This window comes from Onychostruthus taczanowskii, unplaced genomic scaffold (genome assembly GCF_017590055.1).
Source record: "Onychostruthus taczanowskii isolate IOZ18803 unplaced genomic scaffold, ASM1759005v1 scaffold30, whole genome shotgun sequence".
In the NCBI taxonomy this organism is placed as follows: domain Eukaryota; kingdom Metazoa; phylum Chordata; class Aves; order Passeriformes; family Passeridae; genus Onychostruthus; species Onychostruthus taczanowskii.
The window spans coordinates 4,803,561-4,816,518 of NW_024500350.1; the positions used below are offsets into that span (position 1 = coordinate 4,803,561).

The 12,958-nt window shown below is 46.4% G+C and overlaps 1 protein-coding gene across 3 annotated transcripts in view; it reads left to right on the forward strand.

Annotated features, from left to right (window-relative positions):
• The window catches only part of RAB11FIP4 (RAB11 family interacting protein 4), a 112,522-nt gene that overhangs the window by 86,923 nt on the left and 12,641 nt on the right, over positions 1-12,958 (forward strand). For all 3 annotated transcript variants that reach the window (XM_041409293.1, XM_041409294.1, XM_041409295.1), the window contains one exon: positions 10,885-11,108. In XM_041409293.1, the coding sequence (XP_041265227.1) occupies positions 10,885-11,108 (224 nt within the window). The remainder of the gene's footprint in view (positions 1-10,884; positions 11,109-12,958) is intronic.

A 12,958-nucleotide genomic window follows, 5' to 3' on the forward strand; every position in this document is an offset into this window, starting at 1 on the left:
GTAGAGCGAAATCTGCTGGGTTTTTTTCTTGTTGGCTGAAGGAGGGGATTTTCGCTCCGGAGTTGTGTGTGCTAGAAGGTTGGGCTGTGGAAGTGAGCGGGTCCTGGGGATGTTGTTATACGGGAAAATCTAAAAGCGTATGTGTCTGTCAGCAGCTGTGTGGGGTGAAATGGGGGTGTAGGGGAAGAAGCAGATGTGTTCCTGCATAGCTGAGCCTCTTACAGCTCTCAGCTCTAACCTGGAAGTGCCCACATACCTGGGATTTAAACCTTTAAAAGGGGAAGAGGAGGAAATACAAGCACTTTTTAAGGATGAATGCAAGCAGGGGGCTTGCTCTGTAATTATTTTCTGTGGCGCTGGCAATGTGTTTGTATTGCCATTGCTTATTGTTGAATGTTTTTAATACCCAAATGTGGTTCTGAATGCAATTGCTGGCTCCGGGATGCTAGTGACATAGGCAGAAAAAAATGATGTGTGGTTAGTGTGTGGCTGTCATGACAGCCTGTGCTGGAAGTACAGATGCTGCCTGTAGCCCTCGTGTGGGACCAGCATTGCCCTGGTGCGGTGGGTGAAGTGGTTCTGCCCCCGATGGGGCTGTGTGAGATGTGTTTGGCAGCATATGAAAGCATCGCAGCAGAGATCTTGTAGATGTGAGCAGTTCCTGGCCTTCGTCGTGTCCCTGAAATGGAGAAGGGCAATTGTGCTTTTCTGTTGGGCAGAAGTGACGTGTGGTTAGAGATCCCAGGGCAGGCAGGCGCCCTCATTGCTTTGTGCTGTGCTGATTTTGAGGTGGAATTTCAATGTTGCTGCTTTGGTAGTAGCAATATTTTCATTGCTTGTGGCACATTTTTAGGGTTGGTGGTTTTGGGGGCCGAGAGAATTATTTATTCTCATGGTATTCGGCTGATTTATCTGCTGTGGGTAAGGAGGAGGCACAGATGGGAGAAAACTTCTGAAATGGGTTCAGAATAGACTCCCTAAATGTGATCTCAGTGGTACCTGTATCCAGTATATTATATTATTACCTTTATACCAGTATAATTGTGATTATTTTGATCCCTTTTGTGATGTTGTCGTAACTACTTCTGTTGAAAATAGTTTTATTCCATTCAGATGACGTGAATGGGGGGATTGCTCCAGTGATGGGACTGGATTGCCCTTTCCTGACATAAGTTATTTTTCTGCCTTTGATTTTTGGGGAGGTGGGGAATGACTTGGTGTCACCACCAAATACGTGTAGTAGTGTGGAGTATTGTTCTTACAACTGAGCACAGAAGGAGGGTGGTATTTCTATTGGTTGTTTGGCAGCGTCTGCCCAAACTGAGAGGAGTATGAGCTGTACCCAGCACAAGATGTGGCAGCCTCCAAGCAGTTTTAAAATAATTTTTAATGGGTTTCTTTCAAGTTTGTTATTTGAAGAATTATTGCACACAGCAGCAAGTCTCCCAGGAGCCACCTGATGTGCAGATGTTTCTCAGCTGTGGTTGTCTTGACGGGGCTCTTACCACCAGGGTAGTTGGGGAATCTTTGCCATGTGCAAAACAAAACACTTCCCATGCCAGAATAGCAGGGGTAATGGAATTGCTTTGCTCCAGTTATTGATTAACCAGTGCTGTTACATCTGTCGAGCATAGCTTGATCTTAAGTTTTTCTTTTAAATAGTGTCTTAGTGAAACACTTTAAGTGGTTATTAAACTAATCATAGATTGTTTCTGAATTAACCATTATCCAGATATTAGTATCTTCGAATGCTCGCCATGTTTATGTAGCTGACCCCTTAAGATTCTGAAATGCAGCATAGTTATGTCACTCCTTCTGTACTTTCTTTACTCATTTAGGTTGATTGCTGCACCAAACACAGGACAGGCTCTGCCAGTGCTTCCTGACAGCACAGAACAGTGCTTTGGGCACTGTGTAGCAGCTAATATTGAATAGTGATGGTTAGTAGTAGGGGGTCTCTGCATATGACTCTGCTTTGAATTGTGTTTTCAGTTTGCAGCCTAATCTTATAAAGGATTTTTTTCTTGGTTCCCATCTGCTTTGTCTGTGCAGGTTCAAAGGTATCTCCTGCCCATGTGTATTTACTGTGCAAATAAAAAAGATGCAGCTTATTGACCAAGCCAGGGTCTATGATCAGTGGATTCTTAGTTTGTGTTTGTTATATGTGGAGCTTGATGATGTGCATGGCAGCCTTTCTGCAATTAAATGCTTTAACTTCACCGTAGAAATGGAGTAAAAGGTTAAAAAGCCTTTTATAAATAGATGGGGAGACTAAAATTTGTTAAAATTCAGCACTTACAGTTTTTGCTGGGTAAAGGCTGCAATTCCAGTTATTCCTGCAGCAGAAATGCCTTAACCTGTGGTTTGCCCAGCCACCAGCTGAAGAGCAGCCAAGGTCCTGCAGCTCCTTTCTCCTCCTAATGAGGAGCACTTCAGAGCCTCTTCAGTATTTCTTAAACATGAAGTAAATTACCTTTTAGGCTTGTGTACATCAGAGTGACCAATGAGCTCTGGGAAGTGTTTCTGTATAAACTACAGCAAAGCCACATCCTTAATGCTTTCCCTTTGCTTGCCAACATAAACTACTCCTCATCAGGCATGGCAGGACTTCTTACTGTGTTGGAGAAACTCGAGATGTTTCTCTACCCCTTGGGGTCTGAAATTGCTCCCATTCCCCAAGCATCCCTCCCTGCTAGAGACTGCAGTGTAATCTAACCCGTGTGGGTGGCAAGACAGAAGTGAGTGTTGTGAGGCAAAAATATTTTTTTCTTCGTTTTTCTTTAAATGGCTTTATTTCCTTGTGTTTGCTGGAGACCAGACTTGCAGTAGTATAGAAAATAAATGCAAAAATTATAGTTTCCAAATTCTTTGGGGGAAGGGAGTTTGACCAGTGTTCCTGTGAATAATAAGCTTAGACACGGGCAGAACTGTTCCTGCCTGGGACAGCTTCTTCCTGTTCTTCACGCTCTTTGTGCCTAATGGTGCTGTGGAGGTGCCAGGAGGTGCTTCCTCCTCCTCCTCCTCCTCCTCCTCCTCACCCATGGGCTGGGGCAGCAGTAAGTCAGCTCAGGGAGCTCTTCACCGACGTGCCTGCAGCACCCTCGGGCAAGTGTGATGCAAAGGTTTTGTTATTTATTGAGGCCCCTCAGGGTGACCTTGAGGCTGGTTAAGGAAAACATGTTGGCTGTGAGCTCGGCTGTCCCCTGAGCAGCAACCACCGCTGGCAAAGAGCATCGTGTAACTTCGAGCTGGTTAATTAGTGGTCTGAGCTGAGGAGTGAGTGCTGAACTGTGCCTTAGGCATTAGGACATTTTTTTTTGAAAGCAGCCTCCAGCTGTTTATCAGCATAGGTGTTCATTGTACCATTGCTTCGAAGTAAGGTAATCTGACCATTCCTGTGACCCTTGGTCTTAAGACTGGTCTGTACAGGGGGTCTTTGGGGCGCCTTTGACCATGAGCTCTGTGTTTGCTGTGTGAGGAATGCTGTGACATCTGGCCAGGGCACCCAGGACACAACCCAGGGCACAGTTTTGCCACCAAGTGTTCCTGTCAAAAGGAATGGTGAATGCTGCTGCCCCCAGTGTGCCAGAGCTGCCCTCACGGCCCTGCTGCCAGGTTCAGCAGGGGCTGAGCCACAGACCCAGGCAACAAACCCTGCTGAGAGTTTGACATTTTCTGTCCTCCCTCCCTATTACTGCCGTTCTGACTTTAAAAATAGAATGAGGTTGTCTCATCTCAAGAGGGTTCATTATGTCACATGTATTATCTGCTCTGCAGATCTTTTTAGGCAAATATGAGGGTTTTTTATTTTTTATTTTTTTTTAGTTGTGTACCAGCTTTTATAAACCAGGGTGTGCAGCACTCCCACGCACAGCACGGAGGTGATGCTGAGTTCCCAGAGCTCGTTCCAGCAGAGCTGCCGAGCGCGGTGCCCTGCCCGGGACGGGGCGGTGGCAGGGCTGGGCTGTCCCAGCAGTTCGCTCTGGCCAGGGCAGTGTTACCGCTCTGAGGCGGTCTGGCAGCTTGCACAGTCACAAGCCTTTCACTCTAGAAATGTTACCAGAGACTTCTCACGTAATTAGACAACGTTTCTGCTCTTACTGGAGTGGACAGTGGAAACTTGGGAGTTTCCTGAGTGATGTTTGTGACCTGCTGGTGGTGTGTCAGCAACGGTGCCACTTCACACCACTTTTTCTAGATGTGTGAAAGAAAAAGGAAACTGTCTTGCAGTTCAGAGGTAAAAAGTGCCTTAAGCAATGCTGTAACAAAGTGCCAAACGATGTGGTGGGTTTAAATCTGAACTCTCTGATTGATGTGCTGGCCCCATCCTTGGTGAAGGTAATGTACTCTTGTTGCTGACACTGCAAATGAGGGATTTTTTTGCCTGCAAAGGGATTCTCCTTGCTTTGATGACCCTCCAGTGATGGCTGAGGAGTGTATGATAGTCTATTAGTGAGGAACAGCCCAGGGAGTGATGGGACACAACTTCAAAGTAAAAGGAAGAGCTTTTTATTTTTTTACTTTCTTCAGAGGATCAAATTAGCAATCTGCTAAAGCCTTTTAATGCTAAAACTTCCAGAGCATAAACAATGACCTGTGAAAAGGAGTGCTTGGATCTGGACCCTGCATCTGATGAAGTCTGGCATCTCCATTATGGCCAATTAAAGTGACATCTGAGTGTAAACACTCCTGACTCCTGCGATCCCTGGCTGGCTCCTGGCTGCACATGGCCTTTCTCCTCTGCCTTGGAAAAGGCACGATGGCACTTTGAACTTCCCAGCCAGAGCACAAGCAGCCTTTCAGAACCTCTGTGCCCTCTCCTGGGGTGGTTCAGCAGGAGCAGCCCAGAAGCTGAAGCTTGGTCTTCCAGTCGAAACCTGTTGTCCTTGGATTGCACAATTGTACAAGAGACAGATGTTATCCTGCAGAGGGAGGCGAGGCTGGCAGTGCACTGCAGCGTGGGCTTGCCCTCTCTCTGGGGACTCTTCACTGCCTTTCCAGGATGCTGTCCAGCACTCAATCCAAGATCTGGATTTTAGGAATAATCTTGCCCCTAGAAGTTCCTTCCAATACCCACAACAATGTGTGAAGCTTTGCATTAAACGGAGTTTCAAATATTAGCTTTGAGTAACTAAACAATCTCAGGAAGCTATTGCATTGACCAAACTAACTTTTGGCCCTAAATAACTTCATATTTGAACAGCTTAGTAGAATATTAGTGCTCTGCATGCTAATCTTGAACTTGGAGAGATTTTATATTCCCAGTTATCCGAGGAGACTGGGTGTTCTTCCGTGTTCTGCAGCAGGAGATGGAAGTGGTTTCTGTGACTTCATCCCTCCCCCATCAGACTACCTGTGAACAGCCTGCTCTCCCCTGTGCACAGGCACAGCAACCTGGGTGAGAGAGGAAGATGTGGGCAGGAGGGAGCCGGCCATGGGTGAGAGCTCCCTCACGTCATGGACACAGAGGCACATGTGTGGTCTCACTTAGTGCTCCTACATTCTCTTCTGACTCTTCCTCATCTCTCCGGTTCCCTTCAGATCAAAGGGTAGATCAGCACCTCCCCACCTCTGCCTGGCAACTGAAAAGAAAAGGAAATACGCTGGGGAAAACCTGTGCTTGAAAAAATGTAGCTCACTTGGTGTAAATATGCAAATGTTTGTAGAGGAGTGGCTGTTTCTAAAACACATTAGTGAGAAATGCTTCACACCCTTCTTTGTCAGTCGGTAATTAAGAGAATGCTTGCCTTCCAATGCAGTGGCTGCTTAAATAAAGATGAGAGAGCCTGGATTTTCTCTTTTGGTGGGGTGCAACAGTAAGTAACTTTCATCTGAGACCAAGCCTGGCACACCTCCCTATGGCACGTCTTCCAGTTGTGGTGAGGTGACTTTTCCTGTGCTTTTGCTGGGAAGAAAGTGGCTGGGGAAGGTGCAGAGACTCAGGCTTGTATCTGTCCCACAGCAGATTCAGCTTGTCAGAGGGGTCAGCGGCATGATCCTGGTGAAGGAAGGGCCATGGCTCTTCTGCATGTGGCATTTCTTGTTTCTGGTTGTGTGTGATGGGTCCAGCTCTTACTAATCAGATTGCAGAGTGGTGGGATACTTGGATCCTCTTTTCTTCCCTGTCTCCTCTGGTATACTGTGAGGCTGTCTAAATGTCAGGGATGCTGGTGATTTGGCTGTGATGGGAGCGAATTTTAATGAAGCTTGCTCTTCAGCATGAATGTATTGGTGTAGCATGTCATGTAGCCTGTCAGTCAGCCAAGTTTCTAGCTTTCAGCTGCTTTATATGCATATTTCGGAGATTGCTTCCAACCTGGGAAAGCCCAGTCAGGTCACTGCAGGGCAAGGCAGAGCTGTATTCCCATACCCACCTAATGCTGACACTGCTTTCCTGCCCCTCAAGGATCAGAAGGAATCCATGGGAATCGCTGTCTTCTGGCTCCTGCTTCTATTTGGGGTGGCTGTTGCAAAGGCAGGCTGGGCTTACTCATCTGCCTTCAATGCAGCCACACAAAGCCTCTTTCGAGGAAGGGAATTCATTAGTTTTGTGAAGTGGCCTTGGATCTGTGGGCAGCAGGTGCTTCTATAGAGCAAACTGTTGCTGAATATTCAACAGTTGCTATACAAGCGTCTGGCCGGCTGCCTCTGAAGCACTTGGAGTTATCTTGAGCATCCGATTGGATGAAGTGCAAACCACTTAGGGCTTTAAAGATACCCGCAGCTATGTTGTGTTGGTGGTGTTTTAACGTTCAGGGTTGGGTTTTCTTTTTATGAGAATCTCCCAAGATCATAAGCAGCAGCTTTATCTCTTGACTCAGCCAACAAAGAAGGGAGCTGCCTAGGAGAATGACAACGCCAGTGATTCATATTCAAGTCGTCAGAACCTCATTCTCTTGCTGGTTTCTGCTAATGACATGTGCACTGGAAACAAATGACTCAGGCTAGAAGTGTCTATTCATCTTTAAACTTCTTAAACTCTCCTTCATCTCAAGTTAGCTCTCTTGAGGCTACCTGAATAACACTTGTTCTTGCCAACCTCTAATTTGGTACAAGAAATACTGTAGATATCTAAACTATGAAGGAATAATTTGAGAGGCTAATGTGTGCAATCAGCCTTTTCCTTTTTTTTTGTCAGTTTAATTTCCTTAGGTGTGGTTTGTAAGCAGCTTGTGCTAGATGTCATCATTGGAAGTCTGGTTCTGTGAGAAGCTATGATCACTGAACAATTACAGCTTCAAATAACTTACAGCTTTACTCAGTAAGGTGTGGATGCCTGTATATTGTTTACCAGTAGCATAGCCCAATTCTGTTGTCTTGTAATAGCTTACTTAAACCTGTATCAGTTTTTTTAAAGATACTTTGTCTGTGTTCTACTACTGATTATTTAGGCCTCAGAAGGAAAAGTTTAATTAAATATGTGATTGTGACAGTGGCACTGGAGGCTGGTTTCACCCAGGGAGCTGAAGAGATACCAGGGTGGTGTTACATGAGTTCTGTGCTTTAAGGGATCTGCACGAGGGGTCCCCATGTGCCAGGAATATTGTATTTTCAGGGACAGGGGTTCCACACCCCTGAGCTCTCAAAGCTCAGTGATGGAGAGTGTCGTTCCTGCCCACAGGAAGCAGGCATGCAGGCTGGAGCACGGTGGCTGTCGCTGATCCTGGCTGCTGTGCATTGCCTGAAATTGTGTTAGCACCGATTGGAGGTGGACCTTGAGCACTTAAACGCGGGAATTGACAGCTGCTGGGGCTGAGCCCTCCTGCTCCCGGCAAGGTCATTCGTGGTGCTGCTGGCTTTGAAAGGGCTGGGGTCTTCAGTGTGTGATTTGGCTGCCGGGTGCTCAGGGAGATGCTGAGATGTGCTTCCTAAACATCCACTTCGTTGGCATCGGGCGGTGGGGTCGGGCCGGGTTTGTCAAGGGGGCCTTGGCAACCTGGGATGTGGCATCCGCTCTCCCTGTGTGGGGCAGCAGCTGCGGGCAGCCCCTCCAAGGAGCTCGGCTGGCCCCTGTTCTCCATTTATCCGGTCCCCATCAGTCCCTGAGCTCCCCCTGCTCGAGGATGGGATCAGCAGAAAGGAAGACCTGCTTCCAGGAGGGATTCCAAGTCTGGCAGTGAGGCATTTCAGAAGCTGTAAAGCAGGTGTTGAGGCATATAATGGACCATCACCTCCAAAAACTGATTTAATTATTCCTTTTTTTTTTTTTGTCCCGAGATGGCTTTAAAGTGCTGGAATAGAGGAATTACACTTTGGAAAAGAATCCCTGGCATTGAGCAGGCTGTGGACAGTGGCGTGTGTGCTGTAGTGTAGATCAGCTCTCCATAAAAGTAAACATGTGAAGGTTGCCAGAAAGGGACAGAGGAGAAGTGAGGCCTCAGCCCATAGAGATGACACTGCACATTTAATTGCTAATGGACGTGTGAAGGTTGCCAGAAAGGGACAGAGAGGAGAAGTGAGGCCTCTGCCCATAGAGATGACACTGCACATTTAATTGCTAATGGACTCTTCAAAAAGCACCTCAGCTGCTATTATTAGAACAAGCAAATGTGTGGTGTTACCTACAGGGAGCAAAAAGGGAGTCTTTCTTGATCTTCTTGACCTTTACTTTCTTGTGTTAATTTGTTTAATACTAGAGAGATTTTCCTGCTGTAAAAACTTGCTTAAGCAGAGGCTTCTCCAAGATCTCTGAAAAAGACATGCTTTGGGAGCTTCAGGGATCCACTGTGTACTGCTTGCCCCTCTCTTTCCCTCCTGGATCAGACTTTTACCAGCTGGTGCAATTCCATAATAGCAGTCAGGCTTCATTGTATTAAACTTGTTAAGAAAATAATGTCTGTGCCTGCGGGGCTCGGTGTGGGGGAGGAAACTTGGGGAAAATGTTAGATAAATAAACACTTCTGGGTACTTCTGAAACATGGTAATTGCTCTTAGCAATCTTTGCTTTTTCAACACCTACTAAAAAGGACTTACTGCTTGTGCTGTTTGTAGGTCCCAAGGTAATTTGCACAGAGCAGCAGTGGCGCTGCCCCTGCTGGCTTTGGGAGGGTGCGGGTCAGGTGTGCTAAAGAAGCCGGGGCTGAGGCAGGGCAGGTTCCAGGGCTGCTGTCTGACTGCCCGAGCCGGGCTCGCTGGGGATGAGGAGCTGTGGCTCAGAGCTGTAAATGTGATTGCACGAGGCAGCGTGGCTTCAATAAGAACTGTGTGGTATAGACCAAGGATAAATCCTTTGGAACACCTCTCGGGGCAATACTTCAGGAAAGTTTCAGGCATAATAAAGCTGACACAGAGAAGTGGGAAAAGGCTTTTTGAATAGTGCCAGGTGTTTCACTGATATTGCTTGTTAATCTGGAAGGCTTGTTGAAAGCTCAGCTAGAAAAGCATCCAGGTGTCTGCTCTGAGTGTGTACCTGGAGTTTCAAACACAGCAGGCAGTGCTGTTCTTTTCCCTGCTGGGGTATTCATTAGTTAATGAGATTTGAGCAGGTGGGGTTGTTTGGAATTTCTTCAGCCTCCATATGCTAGGAGATTTCAGAGTTATATAAATTGGTATTTTGGGAAAAAGGCGGATGGTGAGACCTGCATTTCTAATAGGAGTTTCTGCAAATCTTGAAAAGCTGCAGTTTCTGCCTGACTCTTTTCCTGTTGAAGTGGAAAAGACAATTGGTGTCATCAGCACAGAATATCACTGTTCTGCAAAAGCGGGTTTGAGCCTCCTTGGCTCCAGCAGAAGAGTGTCCAGAGGCTTTGGGGTGGACTTGAAGCTGAGTGGTGCCACTGGGCCAGTGTCCCAGCAGATGTGCTCAGCAGCAGGGCAGGGAGTGCTTGTGATATAGTGCCAGTGCCTTGGGATTCCTGGGTGGCATGACAGTTGTGCCTAAACGTGAGGTATATCCCTGAATGAAATGCTCCATTCCTTGTGCCAGTGAACTCAGCTTTAAAAGCTTCACTTGCTAGCAGTAGCTCAATGGTCAGGCTGCCTGTGGAGCTTCCAGATGAGCTTTGGAGTAGAGCTCTGAGTCAGGACTTGCTCTGCAGCTCTGAGTTATTTGTGTCATGCTGGATGGGAATTGTCAAAGTTGCATTGTGTGGCTGCTTATCAAAGGATAGAGTAAAATCTTAGCCTTTATTTTTTCAATTAAGAATTTTTATTTGTGCCTCAGGGACAAGCAAATAGAACCCAGCTTGTCTTGGCTGTTCTTAGTATTTGTGGGGCAGGAAGGGGGGGGAGAGGACAGACAGCAAGAGCAAGGAGTTGCAGTAATGAGAATGATGTCTTATTTTAGTTGATATTTAATCAAGACATGTGGTTCCAGGAAGCAGGAAGAGATGATTTTGTCCTTTTTTTTCCTGCTCTCATATATCTTTGATTATCACCAAGACTTACCCTAAACAATTTAATGCCTGCCAATTCCTTTTTCATCTTACAAATTTTTTTCCATCCTCAAAGGCAGGGTGAACTGTTGGGCTTATCTGGTTTGCTTTTGTTTAATCTGTAATATTAACTAGAGGACTAACTCTTGGTGGCTAATACATTACCATCTCTCAAAAGATGCCTAGTTTTGTTACAAAACTTCGAGGATATTTATTACTTCAAGTACATTTCGTTAGTGAATTAGGGTAAAGCTGACTGAATTTTATAGCTGGGTGGTGTGTCCTTCTCTCCTGTGAAGTCAGAGGCAGTACACGAGCCCCTCTGGAACGTACTGCTTTATTGGCTTGTAGGAGCTGGCTTTGTAAAGCAGGTCAGCTTTTTGTTTCATGGCTTTTATTCAGTATCAGTCTTGCTTACCAGGGCATCAGAGAGTGTCTTGTTGCTTCTCGTGTGTCTGCTGAATTGCCTTCAGGGTTGATCTGACCTGACTCCCGATTTTCCTCGTGCCAGGGCGGTGAAATCCAGGACTGTGCCTACCTGGACAGCGAAAGCACCTACAGCGAGTCGGAGCTGTTTCCTGATGAGGACGCGATGACTCTGGCACAGCAGGAGGTTCACCATGAGTCTGACATGGACAGTGCCATTGAGAGCGCCCAGAGCTCCGAGGCCTCGGACGTCTGTCGCAGCGAGGACAAGGACGGCGTGCTCGGTGGCCTCTTCCTGCCCGGTGACAAGTGAGTGGTGCCAGCTCCGCTCCAAGGCACGTGCCGGGGAGGAAGGAGCCTTCATGTGGCTAATCCCTACTGGGGAGGCTGAGGGTGGCTGATGGATTTAGAAACTCTTAACATCCCTTTACAACATAAGGGGGACGGATGTCCAGGTCCTCTAAGTGGCTTAGATAGTCTCAGTCCTGGCTCCTTCTGGCACGTTCTGTGAGCACTCACAGGACTTGCATGTTGTGTGTTGAAGTGAAAGCATCGGGTCTCTCCAGAACAGATCACTGCAATAGCATCCCCCAAAACATAGGTTCTTCTCTGTTGCCATAAGCTTTATATGCTGGAATTAAAACAGTATTTCCTGCAAAGCAGTTTAGTATGGGGAATACTGCTGCAGTCTTTTGTACATCTAGTTGTGTACCTGGTGTTGTGGGCTCTGCTGATTTGCTTTGCAAATTCATGTACCAAGTTAATTCTTTGTGTTTCTAATTTTCCATAGCCTTTATTGTGCAACAGTAAATTGTGTTTAACACGGGGTGTCCTGGCATGTGTGTGTGTAACCATAGTTTGCTGTTAACACCAGTGTCTCTCTAACCCTAACTTCACTCTTCCCAGGTGTGTACCTGGGAGCGCTGGTTAAAGATGATTGTGGGGGAAAAGAACCTAATTTGGCTTAATCCTGCTTTGAACTGAATTAATGCAGTTACCACCAGACAGAGCTCAGCTGGGCTTGCTTTGTAAGCCTCTGCCTTGTCTTCCCTATTTTTGGCCTGTCATCTTGATTTGTGCCTCTTGAGCTTTGTTCGTTGCTAAGGCAGCCTTTCTTCTCTCTCCCGGGCCTCCTCCAGTGCTCCCTGTGCTGCCTCGTTCCTGCCCTCCTCCTGAATTTCTCAGCTGGCTGAGTTTTGGCCTTCTCCCATCTGCCCAAGCAACCTCAGAGACTTTATCAAGATAATTACAGTTTCCATCGGCTCTTTAGCAAGCTTGTCTCCTTTGCTTGCCGTTCCCAGTTCTCCAAAGCCCCATCCTTGTGGTGACTGACTTTTTCCCATGCTGTGTTTGAAATGTTTTTCCTCCCAGCTGTGCCAGTCAGGCTCTTTTGAAGGGGGTGGGCAAGGCATTGTGCTTCCTCTACCCTCCTTCTAGGGCAGGCAGGAGCTACCAAGAGCTACTGTGCTCTGATAGACCTTGATTTATCCTCTGAGACCTCCTCAGCTTTGGTAAATCTGTGGGGGGAATGCATGAGAAGCTTAATGCTTCTGTGTTAAAAGAGGCACTAGAGCTATTCACTTTGGGCAGTAGAGAGATTTACTTTGTTGCTTGCTGAAGAAGCAGGTGGGTTGTGTATCAGCCCTCCGAAATCTTGCTCTGAAGAACAGGAGATTACCTTCGAAAACAAATGAAAAAAAAACCCAAACAAACAAAAAAGCACCAAACACTTGAAAGTTCCCTTCAGAAAGTGTTAGAATGAGGAAAATCAGTCACTTTTAGCAACTCCTTTGCAAATGACTATGTAATTGCTAGGCCTGTAGTCTTGGTGGAAGTGTTACAAGGAGCTTTTTCCCAAACTCACTTGGTATAACTGCAGTTGAGATGCAGACAGCAGTAGGATTGTAAGATCTCCCAAAAACTTACCAATACAGGTATGTCTGTGGCACAGCAGCACTTAATGAATAAATGTTAGTGTGATATGTTGAGCTTCTCACTAATCCCTCAGCCAAGGAGCCTTGTTAGATAAGTTTCATCTATTTCTTGTATGAGTATTCCTATCTTTATCCTTCAATAGTGTGCCTGGCTTGACTTGCCCTAATTTCTGTTAATGTGAATTAGATAAATGAGTTGCAGGTTATAAATGGATCTCATCAAAA